This window comes from Hemitrygon akajei, chromosome 6, assembly GCF_048418815.1.
Source record: "Hemitrygon akajei chromosome 6, sHemAka1.3, whole genome shotgun sequence".
NCBI classification, from domain to species: domain Eukaryota; kingdom Metazoa; phylum Chordata; class Chondrichthyes; order Myliobatiformes; family Dasyatidae; genus Hemitrygon; species Hemitrygon akajei.
In genome coordinates, this window is record NC_133129.1 from 124,735,395 (window position 1) to 124,756,128 (window position 20,734).

At 39.6% G+C, this 20,734-nt stretch overlaps 1 protein-coding gene across 4 annotated transcripts in view; it reads right to left on the minus strand.

Moving 5' to 3' along the window:
- Positions 1-20,734, minus strand: part of LOC140729445 (activating molecule in BECN1-regulated autophagy protein 1-like) — a 397,371-nt gene that overhangs the window by 195,689 nt on the left and 180,948 nt on the right. For all 4 annotated transcript variants that reach the window (XM_073049187.1, XM_073049188.1, XM_073049189.1 and 1 more), the window contains 2 exons: positions 9,531-9,611; positions 7,944-8,044 (listed from right to left, as the gene is read on the minus strand). In XM_073049187.1, coding sequence (XP_072905288.1) covers positions 7,944-8,044; positions 9,531-9,611 — 182 coding nt within the window. The remainder of the gene's footprint in view (positions 1-7,943; positions 8,045-9,530; positions 9,612-20,734) is intronic.

The following is a 20,734-nucleotide window of genomic DNA, read 5'->3' on the forward strand; positions in this document are numbered from 1 at the left end:
AGAAAACTATCAAGGCTGTATACAGACAGGACCTCGGTCTACTTGAGACCGCGGTGCTGTTCCCCCATTGTTCCACCGTATGGGAGGGCAGCAAGGCCTTCTGGAAGCTGGAAGGCACATTGTCACAAATCAAGATGGTGAATGCAGAGATCTTGCTGCGAATAGTCAGGGAAGGCTTATGAAAGACTGAGAACAAACTGGCATTTTTGTGGTGTGGTTGGGTGGAACAGGACACAGGAAGATTATGAACTGTTCCTTTTCATAATCAACTGGACTTTTTTGCGTCCAGAATCGAGTCAAACTTCCAATTTAGCATTTGTTTTATCAAAAACTTGCAATAGAAGAGCCCAATGGATAGATGCATCTATTCACAGATTTGATAAGCACCAAAGCATTCCACACATGCACATACATTCCTACAGACAATTAACTACAGTACAAATGTGAATAAGGACAGTATGTGGTAATAATACTGCTAATTAAAAGTGATTTGAGCAGAATAATAATTGGTTCATTCTCAAACGCAGTGCTGAAGTACAGCATTGTCTCATGGCATCACTCAGATAACTCTTTGGACCAGTGCCCCATCTACTCTCTCAGGAAAGTGTAAATGACTCTGAAGTCCTGCTTAAAGTACAGCAAGGAAATTATATCCAATGTCCAAGTCAACATTGATTCTTCAATCAATATTACAAAGAGAAAAAGACTCTTTGGTCATGATTCTTTCACTGTTTGTGGCCAGGTTTTGGTGCCATTGAAAATTCTGTCAAATAAAATCAATTATTAGTCCAAAGAAAAACAAGAAAGAATTTTCACTTTCACTCAAATATTGCTTTATACTTCCATTAATCTGAGCTAATTTGTGGACTGCAAGTTAGTTGGCAGAAAGTAAACTTTACACATCACCAGGATAAAAATTCAAAGGTTGAATGACAAATGATCTGATTCAAGATATGAAGGTCGAATTTCAAGATAAACAATGCAAAGCTGAAATGATGTTCCTACCAAACCCTCCTGCCAGGTACCATACTCAAGTGTGAAACATGTAGTACTCTCCTGATTGCAATCCTTTTTCCCGTTGCTTTTTCTGCTCAATACATTTTTCTCAATATCCATCTACTGTCATTGAAAGCTTCACTGTCTCAGTTCTGCTTGCAGTCAAGTCCAGTTGCTACGTACAGTCAGCCCTCCTTATCTGCGAGTTCCGCACGCGCAAATTCAACCAATCGCGAATCGAGAAAACCCAGAAGTGCTCTTCCAGCACTTGTTGTTCGCCTTGCGTCTCGTTCGTTCGCTACTTTGTTCCTGTGAAAAAATTGCTCCTTAAAAGCAATTAGGTGGTCAAAGCAATACCTCAAAGGCTAAGAGGGCAGAGGAGCTGTAATTCTGCAATTCTGTAGTCTCGACATTCAATGCTTGAAGATCCTCAGCCCTCAACCTCCACAGTTATTGAGCCTCCTCCAAAGCGTCCTTATTCCCTAAACAAGACAGTGTAACAACTACTGTACAGGTATTACAAGTTTTACTCATTATTTGATCATTGTTCGCCTCGCATCTCGTTCATTCGCTGCATGTGTTGTGAGCGAGAGGAACATGTACAGTTGTTTTTTCTTGTCAATATTCCCTAAACATAACAGTATAACAACTATTTACATAGCTTTTACATTGTATTAGGTATTATAAGTAATCTAGAGATGATTTAAAGTATACGAGAGGATGTGCATAGGCTATATGCAAATACTACGCCATTTTATATAAGGGACTTGAGCATCCACGTTTTTTTGGTATCCGCGGGAGGTCCCAGAACCAATCCCTCGCGGATAAGGAGGGCCATCTGTACAACCTATGGTGGCCTGAATTTACAGTACTATTTCATGTGATTTCCCCCTCCCCATTCAGCATGATGCACACACCAGACAGAAGCACTTTAATGAATGAAAAAGTGCAAGAAGAGGTGAGGTATTTATTTCAAATTGATTTCTGATAATTAAGTAATGATATGCACAGCAGACCCCACAAAATTCAAAGTATTGGCAAATCTGCAAAAACTATCCAAATTGCCACATGACATTATTTATCACTTATCTGACTCTGACCCACAAAAGTACAGTATTTGAATTAGATTTTTTTTTCCTTTTAGGAAAGAAAAATCAATGTTTTTTTTCCTCTTTCTCAATTTGTCTTACTGTGTTGTACAATGTGTTGCAAGGTGACAGACATCAAAGCCTGTCAATACCAAAAACATAATGGTAAAATACTGCAGATACTGAACATCTGTTTAAGAAAAATTATTTGGAATTGCACAGAAAGCAAGCCAAAAACTAGAAGTGCAAAATCCAAATTATGGAATAGCTAATTATCTGAAATTGCTGAACCCAATTTAAAATCCAGACAACTGTATATTTTTGCCAGCCAAAAGATGAGCTGTTTTTGCAGGAGCTTATAGTAAACTTTGTTGAAATAAGCAAACAAGCTGAAGACACTGGCAGAATGGGAATAGTGTAGGGAGATTTAAACTGACAGATGATTGGATGTTAATGGGCACAACCTTCAGACTGAAAGCAATAGTTCTGTAAAAAAAAATGTTGCCGAGAGGCCATACACCAGCAGTGGGTGAGCCAGCAGGTGTGGGGGATAAAGGGGAGACAGCAAGAGAGGCTGGGTGAAGACAAGGATATCCCTACATGGTTTAATAAAAACCTCTCTCTCCTCATAATCCTCTTGCTGCCTGAAATTGTGAATAGGTTAGGTCTGTTAACACTGATGAGCAACAACTAAAGAAATTAGAAAATGAGAGGTAGGTAATCCAAAAGATATTATTGCTGTTTTTGAAAACCTTGCCATGAGAATAATCAAACTGTTTGATAATAAGCCATGAAGTTGTCAAAGTTGGGAAATGAAAGCTGGAGGAATGCAGAGATAATTTTGTGTACGTACAAAGGCAATTATAATTTGAAATTAAAGCAAAATACTCCATGAGGCCATTCAAGAACATTGGCACTGAATTTCTATATAACAAAACGACTAAAAGAATAATTAATTAACATGTTAATTAAATAGTACCTTTGCAATTTTATCTTTTCTTAAAGCTTTTTAATTACTCAACAATTCTCAAAGGAAATTACTTGCAAGGATTTCTTGTGAAGTTGCATCCATGGGAAATATCGACTATAAGAAACTACACTGCATTCTTTTTCTGAGCACATGCCAAGTTGAAATGGATTAAAACTCTAAAGCCATCGTGACTATTCAGTCACTTCTTTCAAACTGGATCTCAGTCACAGCCTCTGACCATTCCAACACAACATCCCAAAATCAGAACTGTCATTTGAAATAGTTTATTAACCATTTAGTTTTTCTTGCAAGTGGGAAGACTGATTCATATGCTGAAAGCAGAACAATTAGGAGAATACGCAAACAGGAACAGAAGCATGAGAGGGCTGATAGGACTAAACCCATTTTCTTTAATATAGGAAGTCTCATAGGTATGACAGATGAGCTAAAAGCATTCACCAGCGTACACAATTAGGACAAGTATGACGAGACCCTCCATTGATCGAGGTCAACCATGGATATTGCCCATGCAGCAGGCTTATCCTCTCCATGCAGCTGATAAATCCAAAGGAACAGCAAAAATGATATAGCCGTTGCCAGTCTGCATTGACGTCAACATAAGACTGCCACTGGGACTCCAACTCTGGATTTTCCCTCATGATTTATTCTCAAAGCCTTCCATGTGAGTGGGTATTGGTGCAAGGCAGCAGAGGTCTGAGATCAGAGTTTTCCTTCTCCTAGATGAGCTGCCACCCACAGCTGAGGAGCTCCATCTGCCTGAAGCAAGTGGCTATAAGGAACCAGGAACCTGCCTTTGCCCCTTCTCCTGTCAGGAGCAATAGTCCTACTGGGCTTAGTATCTGAGCCACATGTGAATGCCAGGAGCTGGGCTTGGTTGTCAAAGGCTATTTGAGATGTACATCATTCGGAGCATTTAACAGTTAATAGGAACTTATTCTCATTAACCCCCACCACCCTGGCTACGACACTAAAAGGAACAGGATGCTGATGCAATCAGGGAGACGTTGCTGTATGAAGGGTAGAACTGGTCTTTTTATGTTCTGCAATATACAAGTTCCAGGCAAGACAAAAGCTGGAAAAAGTGTGTGCATTGTTGTAGTGCTGTTCAGGGAGAACATTAGGATGGTACTCAAGGAGAATATCTGGAGGGATCAGCCAGTGAGGCAATATGGGTAGAATAGAAGTCACTTTGACATGGTTATACTTTTAGCTTCTAATTAGTCAGTGGGATTCAGAACAGAACAACGAGAATGCGAAAGGCTGTAAAAGCAAGAATAGTAATGGAAGACTTTAAGTTTCCCTATATTGACTAGGATTGTCTTAGTGTAAAGGACTTAATGTAGATGGAGAGGAATTTGTAAAATGTATTCAAGAGTGTTTTCTGAAACAGTACGTAGTGACTTCTACTAGTGACAGAGCTGTACCAGACCTTACCTTAGGGAATGGTGATGCGCAAATGATACAAGTATCTATGCATGAACTCTATTGGAACCAGAAGTATAGTACGGTAAGCCTCAAGGTAGTCATGGGAAAAAAATAAGGTTGGTCCTCAAGATGAGGCCTTAAAGTGGGAAAATGTCAATTTCAATAGTCTAAGACAAGATTTAGAAGAGGTAGATTTGAAACAATTGTTTGGAAGTGGGGGCAGGGGTGTGTGGTAACAATATTAGATACATAGGAGGCAAGAAAAGTTAGATCTTAGGAGTTCAGATTCATCATGTCCCATCCTTCTGGGGTAAGCAACAAAAAGAGTAACATAAGGAAACTTGGCGTTAACAAAGGATATTGAATATTTGATCAGGAAAAATGAGGAAGCATACATCAGTAACAGAAATTGGTATCAAACGTGTCATGAAGTTTAGAGGGGATACAGGAGAAATTTTAAATTAGTAAGACAAAAAGAAGCCATTACATGACAATAGGATATAGAATTATGGAGAATCCCAAAACCTTTTAAGTATATTAGAAACAAGAGAGGACCCTAAGGAAGAAATAGGTCCCTTCTAAGAACAGAGCCAAGGGAAATGAACAAGATCCTTAATAAACACGTCATCAACAGTCATCAGGGAGAAGAATGTGGTGAGTTAAGAAAGGGGTACACTGATATTCTGAAGCCTGTCTTTACTAGGAAGGAGGACATGCTAAATAAAACTTGAAGACATCATAGTGGATACACCTTTGGGAGGCCAAATTCAAGTAGGACATACTGTATGGAGTAACTGACAAAAACCTTAGGAGCACTGATGTACAGGGAGTCATTGTGGTGCAAGTCCCTAGCTCCCAGAAAGTAGCAACACTTATGTACAGGATAGTAAAAAAGGCATGAGTACAAGAGTCCTAATGAAGGGTCTCGGCCTGTAACGTTGACTGCTTATTCTCTTCCATTGACGTGACCTGGCCTGCTGAATTCCTCCAGTATTTTGCGTGTTGCCATGAATATGGACACTATATTGCAGTTGCACCAAACAATGGTTGAAACAGAGTTTGAGTATAGTAAACAATTCTGGTTGCCACACTACTGGAACCATGTAGTAGCAATAGAGACAGTCCAGAATTGCCTGGAACAGAAGGGTGTATTTACAAGAGATTGGATAAACAAGGTTTATTCCTACTGGAATATACGAGGCTGAATGGTGACCTTATAAGGTTAATAAAATTATGAGGAGCATAGATGTGACAGATCATCAAAACCTTTTTCACCCAAAGACAGGGGAGCTAAGAACTAGAAGTCACAGGTTTAAGGTGATTGGGGAGAAACACTAAGGAGATTTTTGGGGATAAGTTTTTTCCACAGAGTGTGGTGAATATCTGAGATGAGCTGCCAGAGGTAAATGGAGATAGATATATTCATAATGTTTCACAGGCATCTCAATAGGGGAGGCACAGAGGAATATCAGCCTAATGCAGACAAATGGAAAAATAATAGATAGGGATCATGGACAAGGTAGATCAGTGGAGTCCATCTGAACATTACTTTGATTCTTTAACATCAATATGCATCTGTCCATCTATCAACATATTTGCCATTATAGAAACAGTCATTCTGTTACTTAACAATATGTTTTGAAGTGCTGGTTGAAGTGGAAAAGGCAATGTCTCTGGAAGTTATTCATACATATTAGCAAAAGGTATTTGATAAAGTGTCCAATAAGAAGCTGTTGGTTGAAGCTCATGGGCATAGAAATGAAGGCAAATTTATGCTTTGAATACTGCCATTTTCGATTACTGACTAACTTTGTTTTCATATAACTATTTTCATAAAAAGGTTTCCTAAGCATTACAGAGGAAATAAAACCGCTATGAACATTTTAACCTCATTTCGTGCAAAGCAACAAGACACATGCAAAACACTGCATGAGGTTCATTAACTGTGCTCTATATTTAATTTGTTCTATTCAAAATTTTAAAAGCAATCAAGCTTGGGCATTTATTATAAAGCTCTAGTCAGAAAAAAAAACTAATTACAACTCTGTGTGTGCTGCCACTCTCCTTGCAGTTAAGTGACATCTATGTCATGGTTTAATTTTACAAACCAGCGTGTTAGGCATCAGAATGCAAAGCAATTGATGAGACATGCCTTCTATAAATCAGTGAAGGTGAATGACTTCTAGAATTGAGAAAAAAATTATTCTTTAGTTTCATTACATAAGGCAGCACAAATCTTAAGAGCACTTCAGAAGGAATTTTTCAGGCAGATACTGAACATCTGAACTGTCACCTAAGATGAGTGATTCCCTCTTTCAAAACTGTACAACTCTTAAACATCTGGATCCTCTCCAAGTGTAATTTCCACGGATGTGTTCAGAACAACTATCTTTTAACATTGTAGACATAAAGCAAAAAAGTAGACACACCTTAGTATCCAGATGTTTGATTGTGAAATGCTGATACTGCTGACCTGCTCCAACTTGGAAAAAATTTGACTTTTAATGTGGAATTGTTTGCAATAAAAAGTGGTCACAGGTTCCAGTAAATAACTATGGACCATCACTGAAGCAAAACAATAATGCTTTTATTTAGAAAGAACTATTTCAACAGAAACAGAATCACTAATGTTTCTGACTGAAAGAAATAAAATTCAGTTTTTACCTCATATAGCTACAGATATGCACATGGATACACACAAAAGCTTTATGACTGCTGCATGGCTGGACACATCTGTTACAACAAAAACACACAAGTAGAATTGATGTTTTTTTTTTTTAAAATGAAGCAATATGAAATTAGTCATTGGAATACCTGCTGAAGACTCCCTGACCAAATGATACTGCAAGAGACACTGGTCTTCAGAAAATTAATGGACATATCTGCTCTCCAGATGAGCGTGTACACCAAAAAGATCACATCACACCAAAAATAACCTGGAGCAATGCCCCCACAGGAGTAGAGGTGAAGTGAAAATAGTCAAGGTGCTCAGAAATTGACTGATATTTTTGCAGCATATAGTTTTTGCTATCACAGGTAAAATCACACCTGTAAAGATTCATTGCTGATTTGAACAGTGAAGGAAGTAGTTAAATTCCTTGCAGAGAATTTGAGTCAATTTGAGAAATATGCAAACCAAAGGGTGACTAAAAGTTTTACTGCTCTTCACTTCCAGCACTGGCAATGGTTACAAAACTGAAGGATTAAAGAGGGTATTAGAAACAAATCAAATGAAAGGGTTTGAATTAGATCAACTAAACAAGAGAAAATCTGAACAATTAGTTGTATTATTTGCAGTGTAATCTGAGCATCTATTACACAGTATCAGTACCATACAGTGCAAGATGTTACTTATTTCTCTAAACTCTGATTTGTTAGATGAACACAGTACACAAAGAAACTCCCTGCTAATGAGATTCCTAAACCACACAGTTAATGTTTACCTGCCAGGGCTCTATTGACAGAAGAATGAGTGGCTAATCCAGGCTGTCCTCGCTCATGAAAGATGCCTGCATAAGGTAGATACTCGGGCAGCAGAAATCGCCTGTAAAAAGTAAAATATATTATCAAAGTAAAGGAGTACATCAATTGAACTAACGGATTAATTTTTTGATAGACTATTCATATCACAAACAAAGAAAGCTAAGTTGAATTTTGAAATTCTGTTTTCAAATATCCCAATGGGACTCCAAACAAAAGATTGAAAAGTAATTTAGAAGCTAAATTAAGCACTGCTAGTATCACTGTCATATTTATCTTGCTGACAGCTTGAAAGTATCTTCCAATTGCACCACATTTCAAAATTGACTGAGGTTCTTTGATCAACAATACATATTAAGTTTGACTACAATACTATAAAATGTAAGTTTTATTATTATAACCCTTCATTTGCTTTAGCCTTTGTCATTCTTTTCACGTGGGATGCTGTTTGGATATAAATATGAACCCTGGCCTTCTGTAATTCAGCACATTAACATTGCCACACTATCTCTCTAATAAAGAATACAATGTGATACGAGTGTATTTCCTAAAGTAGAGAGAGAGAGAGCGAGAGAGAGAGCGAGAGAGAGAGCGAGAGCGAGAGCGAGAGCGCGAGAGCGAGAGAGCGAGAGCGCGAGAGAGCGAGAGAGCGAGAGCGCGAGAGAGCGAGAGAGCGAGAGCGAGAGAGAGAGAGATACTTTATTCATCCCCATGGGGAAATTCAACTTTTTTTCCAATGTCCCATACACTTGTTGTAGCAAAACTAATTACATACAATACTTATGTCTCACAGAGGTTATATCTTGATCTCTTATGAAGGTCAGGGTCACCTGATTTGAATGCTGCAGACCTAGACTTCAGAAGAGTGTGACCTCCCAGTTCATCCATGGTTTCTGGTTTGGAAACACCCAGATTGCCCTATTTGGTGCACAGCCCTGAATACACTTGCTGATAATGTCTGTGATGGTAGCGCTTACTCATCTAGACTGGCACCTAAACCCTTGAACATGAACCACTCTACTGACTCAAAACAGTCATGTAGAATCTCGTCTGCTTCCTCAGACCAGCACTGTATGACTTTCTGTTCAGGATTCTCCTGTTTCAACTTCTGCTTGTACACAGGAGTAGCAGCACAGCCAGGTGGTCTGATTTACCAAGGGATGGCTCGGTAGGCATCTTTGATTGTTGCACAGCAATGGTCAAGGGTGTTTAGGCCCCTTGGACTTTCTATGGTACGTACTCTTTTTTTTAAAATGAGGGTGGAAGAGTACAAGGGTTGGAAAATTCATGAGATATGAAAAAAGGAAATTTAGAATAAACAAAAATAAATATGAGAGAGCTTTTTCTTTGAAATAATCAAATCTGAAATTAGACTAGGAAGTTATACTATGAGCTTTTAAGAGAGATAATTTGTTTCAAAAATCAATGTGCACAGTTAATCATTCAAGTTGCCTGACAGTCATACTGAACGGCGCTCCAGCAGGACCATTACCTCTGCAAGCAGAATTCATTACCTCTGTAAGTAGGCATCCAATATTAATTAGTCTTACCGGGGAACAAAGCGACCCAGGGACGGGGCTGTCATTCTTGCATTTCTAGGAGCTCGCTGGCGTGATCTCTCTCCACCATCCCTTTAAAGCAGAAAAAGGACAGCAAATCTTATATTCCTTGAATACTAAATGAAACAGTTAATAATAGTATTCATTTCAACTCAAAGTAAACAGGTTGCACCAGTGTATTGTCACTTGAAAGGCATTTGGACATGGATGCTTTTTTTGAGGGATACAGGCCAAAACAAGGCAAAAAGGAGCTAGCTGAGATGGGCATCTTTGCTGGCATGGACTAGTTAGGCTAAAGGTCTCATTGCCATGCTGGATGAGTCTGTTGGTGCAAATGCTGATGTACTGAACAGTATAATGAAAGAGCAAAAAAAAACCTGAAGTATTGCCCCATTTTAATCAGGTTTTGCATTCCCAAAATTTGACAGTTTATTATTGCATAGGAATTGCAATGTGCTGTTTTTATTAACAGATATCAAGCTGGCTTAATGAAGTATTTTAATGCAATTGACAGCTTCACAATGTAGCTAAACATGCAAGGATTGGGGAAGAAATTTGCAAAGGTGTGCACCAGTGGTCAAGTTGCACCCATAATTACTAATGTCATTAATAAATAATAAAGTAATAAAGTCAGTATTTCACTAGCCTTCCAAACCTCAAGTCCAATGGTGTGGTCCACATAGCATTTAGGCCTGAGGTCGCAGGCTATAGAGGATCCAGCTTTGAAATGCTCTGGCAACCCATGAGCTGCCAGTACTGCTCAGGGAACAGCACTGCCAGCTGTAAAAGTACTCATTTTATTTGTTTACATTTGGAGACATTTACAAACTATTCAAATTGAATTAAACAAAAATTAAATTAAATGATTAATTGAAAAATTGAAACCTACAGGCACATACTTAATCAAAAAAAAAACAGCTTTCCCTTTGCCTTCAAACATCTTGCCTTATTAGACCCATAAAACCATTGAAACTTAGAAACTGTGTCCGGTGATACTTTGGTACAGAACCAGGTGGCAATTCCAAGGCATAACGCTGAACAATTTCACCTAATAAAGGACAGCAGATGTCTTGGTAAAGTTACAATGCGGGGTAATCTAGAAGGATGGAGATTAAGGAAATGGGTATGTTAAGATTATTTTTTAAATGAGACTTTTCTTTCTCGGGAGCCACTGAAATATAGGTAAATGAGATTTAAAGTTACAATGTGCAAGTATAATTTTGGATTTGGATGAACTCCAGTTTATGGAGCATACTTATATGGGTATAGGAATGGTGAAGCCTTGGTACATCAGAAAAATGTCATGCATGTCATGGGCTTGGTGATAAGAGTACAAAATGGCAGGGACACTAATAATCAGTGTCATGTTGGAGGAAACAAGGGGAGTGGATGCATGATCTGTGAATGGAAAATAAGCCCTTTGAAGTATATTATGGACGGGAGGAAACAGCATATCTGAGATTTCTATACACTTTTACAGAATGGGAAGAGCAGGACAGTGTATTGAACTCACAGCACTGATATACCAGTTGCAGATTTATGATCATGAACTCCCAAGGAAGGGGGTAAATTTATCTTGCAATGACTAAGAAGTTCCTTAAGATGATGCTTGTAGGTAGGATGGGCAATATACATAAATAATACAAATGCACTGCAACCATGAAAGGAATTTTACATTCATTTAAAACTATGTATCTGTCAATGTATTAAGTCAAAGATCATGATCCAGGGGAAAAAAAATTGTTGGGAATCATTAGATATCTATTGCCTTACAAACAGCCTGAGATAGAGGTGAGGATTTCAAAATTTCACTGGAAATGTTATTATTCTAACTAAATGTTTCAAAACTGCATTCCAGAACTTTGGTTATCTGACCCAGAAATAACATTATTTCATTATCTTCACACTGAAGCCAGAACCTGATCTAATTTAGTTTGTACCTCTTAGTATTTCATTCTGATTAAAAACCATTCCAGTTTCTCCCCAAGCTATGTAATAAGTTAAGGAGCCCAAATCTTAACCTGACAGGTGAGCTCAAAACTGGTCCAATTCCCCAGGTGCCATCTTTAGCCAAGAACCCAGTTCCAAAGTGACTGTTGGGCTCCAGCAGGGGCCAAGGTTGTCATTAGTAGCCAGTGAGTTCATGCCATCTGGATCACCAGCTGTTAAAGAAATGGTACCTCTCTGGCATTCACCAATACTCAAAAAATGCAAGCCTGACAAAGTAATTTATTTAAATCAACTCAATTAAATAAAAGAAATTAACTTATCCAATTCCTCACAACCATTCCTTCCCATGCTAATAATAGGCTTACTAGAAATGCACCAGTATCATGAAGTACTGGGAAATATGTGGAAGTTCACATTCCCTCAGTGAACTCCATGAGAAGAGCAGTTTGCCCAAAGTTGAAATTAGCTAAACACAAGTTCCAGAATTCTGCTTTCACTGAGTCCTGGTGAAGTTCTGCAGTTACACTGGTACAAAATGCTGGTAATTCCCAGCGAAGCTGCTGGATTTCATACAGAAGAATGAGTCCAACAAGATCATTCTGAGCTTTGCACTTTGACTGTAACCTCACATGTTAGTGTTAATGGTGGGACTGTAGAGCAGACAGTATGGTTATCAAGTGTTTTGCTTTTAAAAAAGTGAGCCAACAGTTAAATCAGCACTGGGTTCTCATTAATTCTCAACTGATGTTCTGCCGTGAATGGAGAACAAGCACAAACTTCATCTTGCTCTGAAGCAACATTCATGCATTCCCATGAGATAGTGCAAAACTTCAAACATTTGCTGAGGATGTGCCAAACAACTGCACTATAAAGCACATACACTGTTCTCAGCTTGTGGAAATTCAGATAATCAGAATCAGGTTTAATATGTCGTGAAATTTGTTAACTTAGCAGCAGTGGTACAATGCAATACACAATAAATACAGAATGAAATACTATATACACAAAATAGTTAAATTAAAAACAATGCAAAAACAAAAATAATTTTAAAAAGTGAGGTAATGTTCATGGGTTCAATGTCTATTGGCAGAGGGGAAGAAGCTGTTCATGAATTGACGAGTGTGTGCCTTCAGGCTTCTGTAACTCCTTCTTGATGGTAACAATTAGAAGAGGACAAGCCCTGGGTGATGGGGATTCTTAATAATGGAAGCAGCCTTTCTGAGGCATCACTCCTTGAAGATGTCTTGGATACTACAGAGACTAGTACCCATGATGGAGCTGACTAGTTTTATCACTTTCTGTAGCTTCTTTCAATCCTGTGCAGTAGCACCCCCATCCCACCCCTTACCAGATGGTGATGCAGCCAGTCAGAATGCTCTCCACAGTACACCTGTGGAAGTTTGAAGTTTCAAAGGCAACAAACCAAATCTCCTCAGACTCCTGATGAAATATAGCCACTGCCTTACCTTCCTTATATTGATATGCTGGGATGAGGTTAGATCCTCAGAGATATTGACACCCAGGAACTTGAAATTGCTCACTCTATGCACTTCTGATCCCTCTGCGGTTGGTTTGTGTTCCTTCATCTTACTCTTTCTGAAATCCACAATCAGCTTTTTGACCTTACTGATGTTGAGTGCAAGATTGTTGCTGCGACAACACTCAACTAGCTGGTATATCTCACTCCTATATGTCCTTTCATTTCTAACTGAGATTCTGCCAATGGTTGTATCATTAACAAATTAATAGATGGCATTGGAGCTATGCCTAGCCATACGGTAATGGGTATAGAGAGAGTAGAGCAGTGGGCTAAGCACACATTCCTGTGGTGCACCAATGGTGAGTATCGGTGAGAAGATGTTATTCCCAATCCACATAGCCTGTGGCCTTACGGTTAGGAAGTAAAGGAGTCAATTGCAGAAGGAGGTACAGAGGCCCCGATCTGTAGCTTTTTGACAGCTCTGTAGGAATGATATTGCTAAATGCTGAGCTATAGTTCATGAACAGCATCCTGACATAGGTGTTGTATTGTCCAGGTGCTATATGGCTGCATGGAGTCATTGAGGTTGTGTCTGCCGTAGACCTATTGTGGTGATAGGCAAACTGCAGTGGGTCCAGGTCCTTGCTGAGGCAGATGTTGATTTTGGCCATGACCAACCTCTCAAAGCATTTCATCACCGCAGATGTGAGTGATACAGGATTACAGTCGTTAAGGCAGCTCAATCTGCTTTTGGGGCACTGATATAATTATTGCCCTTTTGAAACAGGTGGGAATTGCCAACCATAGCAGAGAGAGATTGAAAATCTCTTTGAATACATCTGCCAGTTGGTTGGCCTAAGATTACAGACCAGGTACCCAATCGGGGTCTGCATTCAATTTGCTACCTTTCACAATATTCTCCACTGGGCATAACATCTCTCTTGCAAATGTTAACAAGCACAAACTAGTATAGACTCTGTTTAAATGCAGTAAAGTACACAATACTTATGTATGATTGATAATTTTAGCACATAATCAGATTATGTATGTTTTCATAAGTGATTTGAATTGAATTTCATTTGAAAACAAACCTGAAACTGCCCAAGTCCAACAATCAAATTTTGTCGGTACTGAAACTATTACTAACTATACGTTGGAGGCAAGGAATGAAAACTTACAAAGGGAATTTAATAGATGTAAGACTAACTTAATCCAAATTAATCAAGACGTTCTCAGGAATCCAACAAGTATAAAACTGCAACACAAAATCTGCCAGTATAGTGGTCATTCTCATATAAACTGATAAAATTAACTAAATCATTGCATGTGATGCATTGAGAAAATTAAGTCAGAATAAATATGATTCTAAGAATAGGACAGATGGACTAACTAATTTTAGGAGTGCTTGAAACAAGGGTATTTCAGTACTTTTCTATTAAAGATAATTCCAGTCTCCCATTTTGATATTGTTTATCTGGTTATAGATATAGGAGTATACAGACTTTCAACAACCTGCTGAAACAAAGTATCTCCATTTAAAAGGAAGCCATGTTTTATCCTATTTGCACCAAATTCTTGTTCTCTGCTTTTATTTAAGCCAACTTTATTTGGCATAATTTCAACGCATTAAAGAAATTATCACTTTGTCTCCAATAGGATTTTCATACAGATCAAACACATTTACTTCTAACAATATAAGAAATCTTCCACCAGGCTTTAATGCTGAAAACAATGCATTATACCACCTTCCTTTACAGTTCTAAAGCCTGAAATTTCTGTTTTAATATGCAATGTGGCAGCTATTACAGACCATCAATTTCAATGTTACCCTGAAGAAAACTGCACCGCCAGCCAGAATTTACAATACACCAAACACTCTAGTTCTATTTATCAACCTGATTTTGTGACCTAAAGCAGAAAAAGACTGAACAGCTTTTAAAAAAATAAGTGCACTATTAAAGTGCTTCTACCCCATATCCAACTTCAATTGACAGAATCTGAACCCAGAGCCAAAAGATCAAGTTGGTAATATAGATGACTAATCTTGGAAGAATTGCAATTCGAAAAAAAAAGAAAGTAGTTTTGGTCTCACTGTGAATGGCAAAAGTAAGAGTTGATAGGATAGTCTATATGAAAAATCATGTTAAAAGTTTTTGCAAAGGAAGGCAGCCTTCAACAAAATTACTTTTTTTTTATAGTTGGCCTTACTCATGATATCTTTGGGAAATTTTAAACACCAGAGAAACACAAAACACACACTATCAATTTATACCACCTCAATTCACTTCCCTTTAACATGCCTCTGTTGAAATGTTGTACATTCACCTGTTTAACAAGTGACTGCAGAAAATCATCTGGTTGGGCACACATAAGAGATGAGGAAAAAATAATTATAACTGCTTCCTCCAGTATCTACAGTATTCAGTCTTTTGTTAAATAATGTATTCTTGAAGAAGATATAGTTGCTTAAGTCTATGGAACACCAGAAAGATAATTATGATACTTATTAATTTACTCCTCCAATAGACAATAGGTGCAGGAGTAGGCCATTCGGCCCTTCGAGCCAGCACCGCCATTCAATGTGATCATGGCTGATCATCCACAATCAGTACTCCGTTCCTGCCTTCTCCCTATATTCTTTGACTCCGCTATCTTTAAGAGCTTCAAGAAGACCACAACCTTGCCATAGGGTTTGGGGGCTTGCATGTCTCTGTGACCCCAGAGAGCTATGTTGGCTGGAGTCAGAGCCCTGTGCTTTGGCTCTTGCTATAGGGTCACCCATATCACTCAGGTCAAAGTGTAGAGATCAGGCTAATAGTGGTCCACCAGTCCTCCAGGTTCAGGGGTTCAGCTCAGAGCTACTAACCCTGACTGGTTAAAAATCTATTGTTACAGAAACAACATTGAAGAATCCTTCTATATAGACAGAGTTGGAGGACCTTCATTGCTGCCCTAAATGCCAGCGGTGTAACAGGCAGTAAGTATTAATTTACTCCTACACTCTTTGTGAAATTAGTTTTCAAAATATAGGGGGTAGGTAGGTTTAATTAAATGCAGAAGGACAAAGTCTGTCTACACTTTCTGCAGTTTGAAACTTTATTGAAAATGAGGAAGCAAGGTAATTGGAACATGGATAATTGAATTTTCACAACAGCTAACAAGAGCTCTCTTTACACCTTATTGAACACATTAACACTATTACGAGATCAATTATGTGCCTCATGAAGGAGGACATCATTAGTAACGAGATTATTAGGAGTATGTCCATAATCTTTTGGAGTTAGCAGTGCTTTACACCAGTGACATTTATGTAACAAATCTTACTAAATATACTGTGAGAAATAGAAATTTTTTTTTGCTACAGCAGATCTGTGAATCTGAGACAGTAACCAATTAAAAGTAGATTTCATTTCCAAGTTTGCAGGAACAATGAGCTTCCGTGTAAAAAGAAATCTAAATAAAAAGGTGTAATAACAGTGGTCTCAATATTACCAGAAGTGATGGTGCTCAAGCTTCTCCACTTCAATGCTTTTAGCCAATTAGTATGGTGAATCAATAATGAAAACCACATCGTTCTGTGTACTACATAGCACAATTTATCTCTTTTAATGCAACGTATGCTTTAGAATACTGAGAGGAGAAGAAAAAGAAGTGCCAAAAGACCCATCACACCACTTAATAGGTCATAGCAGAGGATGATAAAAACACAGCAGTAATGTAAAACCCAATGGTAAAGAGCTCTTCAATAAAAATAGCAGCATTATTTTCCTGGTGAATCGTGGACTATGATGATAGACAATTAACAGAAATTGTACCAACCCCCACACACCTCCACAAACTAAATAATGTGACCAAAGTATCCTGGATCCGTCTGGACGAGAAGACAAACATTTACCTTTGTTCGAATCCCAAATATTAAGCAGCAGTAGGCCACTCATTATTTGATCCTCCTCCTCCTACATTAGTAAGGCCATGCCTGATCTGATTATGTCAGTAATTCTGCATCCTTGCGTACCCTCCTGGTAACCTCATACTACTTTGCTTTTCAAGAACCTATCTACACCTGTCTTAAAAATTAAGCAAGTAAATGTTATGAAACATTATTCAGTTTAGTGTGCAACAAGGTTAAAACATTAATGGATTCTTGAAAATATTCTTGCCAAGAATATCAAAATCACTTGTCCTAAAAATATCTATTATCAAACAGGCAATTCAAGCACAATATAAGCTGTTAAGGAATAGTAAAGTGAATATAGGAATTAGGAGCAGGAGTAGATTACTCAAATCATTGAATGAGAAAGTAGCTGATCTGACGGCAATCTTAGCTCTGCTTTCTTGTTTATCCATGTAATATTCCACCAACCTGCTCATCAAGAGTCTATTGATCTTTTGCCTTAAAAACATTCTAAATACTTCTGCTTTCACCATCCACTGAGAGACTTTAATGACTCACCAAGAATCACCTGGATGAGAATGCTGCAGTTGTTAACAACTTCATTAAAACCTGTGTGGATGAGTGTGTGCCCACAAAGACATACTGAACATTCTCTAACCAAAAGCCGTGGATAAACCAGGAGGTACGTCATCTGTGGCATTCAAGTCTGGTGACCCAGGCCTGTACAAAGAAACTAGGTATGATTTGTGGAAGGGTACTTCAAGGGCGAAGAGACAATTTTGAACAAGGTTGGAGGTGACATCAGATGCACGACAACACTGGCAGCCTTTGCAAGATATTACTTCCTACAAAGTGAAACCCAATAGCATGAATGGCAGCGATGCTTCACTACCAGATGAACTGTCTTTGAAGAGGGCGAACCCTGGCAAGGCAGAAGGTCCCGATGGAGTACCTGGTAAGGCTCTGAAAAACAGGAGTATTCAAGGACATTTTCAACTTCAGTGCTATGGGCAGAAGTTCCCATTTGCTTCAAAAAGGCAACAATTATACCAGTGCCTAAGAAGAAGAATTTGGGCTGCTTTAATGATTATTGCCCAGTAGCATTCACATTGGCAGTGATGAAATGCTTTGAGAGGTTGGTCATGATTAGACTGAACTCCTGCCTCAGCAAGAACCTGGACCCATTGCAATTTGCCGATTGCCACAATAGGTCAATGGCAGATGCAATCTTAATGGCTCTTCACACGGCTTTAGACCACCTGGACAACACAAACACCTACGTCAGGATGCTGTTCGTCGACTATAGCTCAGCATTTAATACCACCATTCCAATAATCCTGATTGAGAAGTTGCAGATCCTGGGCCTCTGTACCTCCCTCTGCAATTGAGTCCTCAACTTCCTAACCAGAAGACCACAATCTGTGCAGATTGGTGATAACAAATACTCCTTGCTGACAATCAACACTGGCGCACCTCAGGGGGGTGTGCTTAGCCCACTGCTCTACTCGCTATATACACATGACTGTGTGGCTAGGCATAGCTCAAATACCATTTATAAGTTTGCTGATGATACAGCTATTGTTGGTAGAATCTCAGGTGGTGACGAGAGGGCGTACAGGAGTAAGATATGCCAACTAGTGGAGTGGTGCTGCAGCAACAACCTGGCACTCAGCGTCAGTAAGACGAAAGAGCTGATTGTGGACTTCGGGAAGGATAAGATGAAGGAACACATGCTAATCCTCAGAGGATCAGAAGTAGAGAGAGTGAGCAGCTTCAAGTTCCTGGGTGTCAAGATTTTTGAGGATCTAACCTGGTCCCAACATATCACTGTAGTTATAAAGAAGGCAAGACAGCGGCTATACTTTATTAGGAGCTTGAAGAGATTTGGCATGTCAACAAATACACTCAAAAACTTCTATAGTTGTACTATGGAGAGCTTTCTGACAGGCTGCATCACTGTCTGGTATAGAGGGGCTACTGCACAGGACCAAAAGAAGCTGCAGAAGGTTGTAAATCTAGTCAGCTCCATCTTGGGTACCAGCCTACAAAGTACCCAGGACATTTTCAGGGAGCGATGTCTCAAAAAGGCAGCATCCATTATTAAGGACCTCCAGCACCCAGGGCGTGCCCTTTTCTCACTGTTACTGTCAGGTCGGAGATACAGAAGCCTGAAGGCACTCACTCAGCAATTCAGGAACAGCTTCTTCCCCTCTGCCATCCGATTCATAAATGGACATTGAATCGTTGGACACTACCTCACCTTCTTTTAAGTATACAGTATTTCTGTTTTTGGATTTTTTTAAATCTATTCAATATATGTAATTGATTTACTTTTATTTATTTATTTTTTTCTCTGCTAGATTATGTATTGCATTGAACTGCTGCTGCTAAGCTAACAAACTTCACGTCACATGCTGGTGATAATAAACCTGATTCTGATTCCACGAAAAGCATTTCATTTTGCCAATCTTAAACCAGTGACTTTTTTCCTTTTGAAAGCATAACCCCCCCCCCAACTGCCCCGCATTCACCTGTTCGAGACTGTTCAGGAGTTACTATTTCAATCGGGTCTCGTCTCACTCTTCTGAACTCCACTGGTACAAGTGTAATCCAATCCTTCCTCACGTAATAACTCACCCATTCCAGTTAGCAGTCTAGTACGCCTTCTCTGAACTGCCTCCCTCCAAGTGAGGCTTCACTGGTACCCAAGCATAACCTCCATACTTACTTCATAATTACGTAATTATATTCGATGAACCTTCAAAATTATAAGATATTCCTGCATTTTTTTCTAAACACGGTCTAGACGTGGTTATAAAATGAAATAGGGAAATTTAGGGTATACAAAGACAACATAGTACAAATACTGGATATGTGGTATGAAAACAGTTATACTGTGTTCACCCAGCAATCCTGTAATAATTGCCGAAAGAAAGAATGGATGTCAGGTCAATGATCTTCCATCTGAACTGCTGAAACAAAACCAGAAGAAGGCATCATTGCTTTGCATTAACATTGATAGAAGACAGTACGCCACAGACTCAAAGACAATTCATGGTGAATTAGGGGTAGGAATTCACAAATCCCATAGAGACAACGACAGTACTGAAAGAACCAGATGGTAATAGTAGCAAATACATAAGAACTGTTAATTTCAAAATCAGGACTTTAAAAACATTTAAGTAAAGCCTGCAGGAAAGATGTCTTTTTTCTTCAATGCAGGTTGAAAATCTGCATGATTTGTTCGACTTGTGGGTGGGTGGTGAAAATGGGGAGGAAAAGAGGGGAGGAGGGAGGGTGGAGAGAGAGGCGAGCAGGAGAGGGGGAGGGGAGAGGGAGGGGGAGAGGGAAGGGAGAGAGAGGAAGGGGAGGGGAAAGAGAGGAAGGGGAGGGGAAAGAGAGGAAGGGGAGGGGAAAGAGAGGAAGGGGAGGGGAAAGAGAGGAAGGGGAGGGGAAAGAGAGGAAGGGGAGGGGAAAGAGAGGAAGGGGAGGGGAAAGAGGAAGGGGAGGGGAAAGAGGAAGGGGAGGGGAAGAGAGGAAGGGGAGGGGAAGAGAGGAAGGGGAGGGGAAGAGAGGAAGGGGAGGGGAAAGAGAGGAAGGGGAGGGGAGAGAGAGGGGTGGGGGAGGGGAGAGAGGAGAGGGGAAGAGGGGAAGGAGGGAGGGAGGGGAGAGGGGGAGAGGGGGAGGGAGGGGAGAGGGGGAGGGAGGGGAGAGGGGGAGGGAGGGGAGAGGGGGAAAGGGGAGGGGGGTGGGGGCAATAGAGGGGGAGAGAGGGGGAGGGAGGGGGAGAGAGAGGGGGGAGGGGGAGAGGGGTGGGCAGAGAGAGGGGGAGAGGAAGGGGAGGGGGAGAGAGGAAGGGGAGGGGGAGAG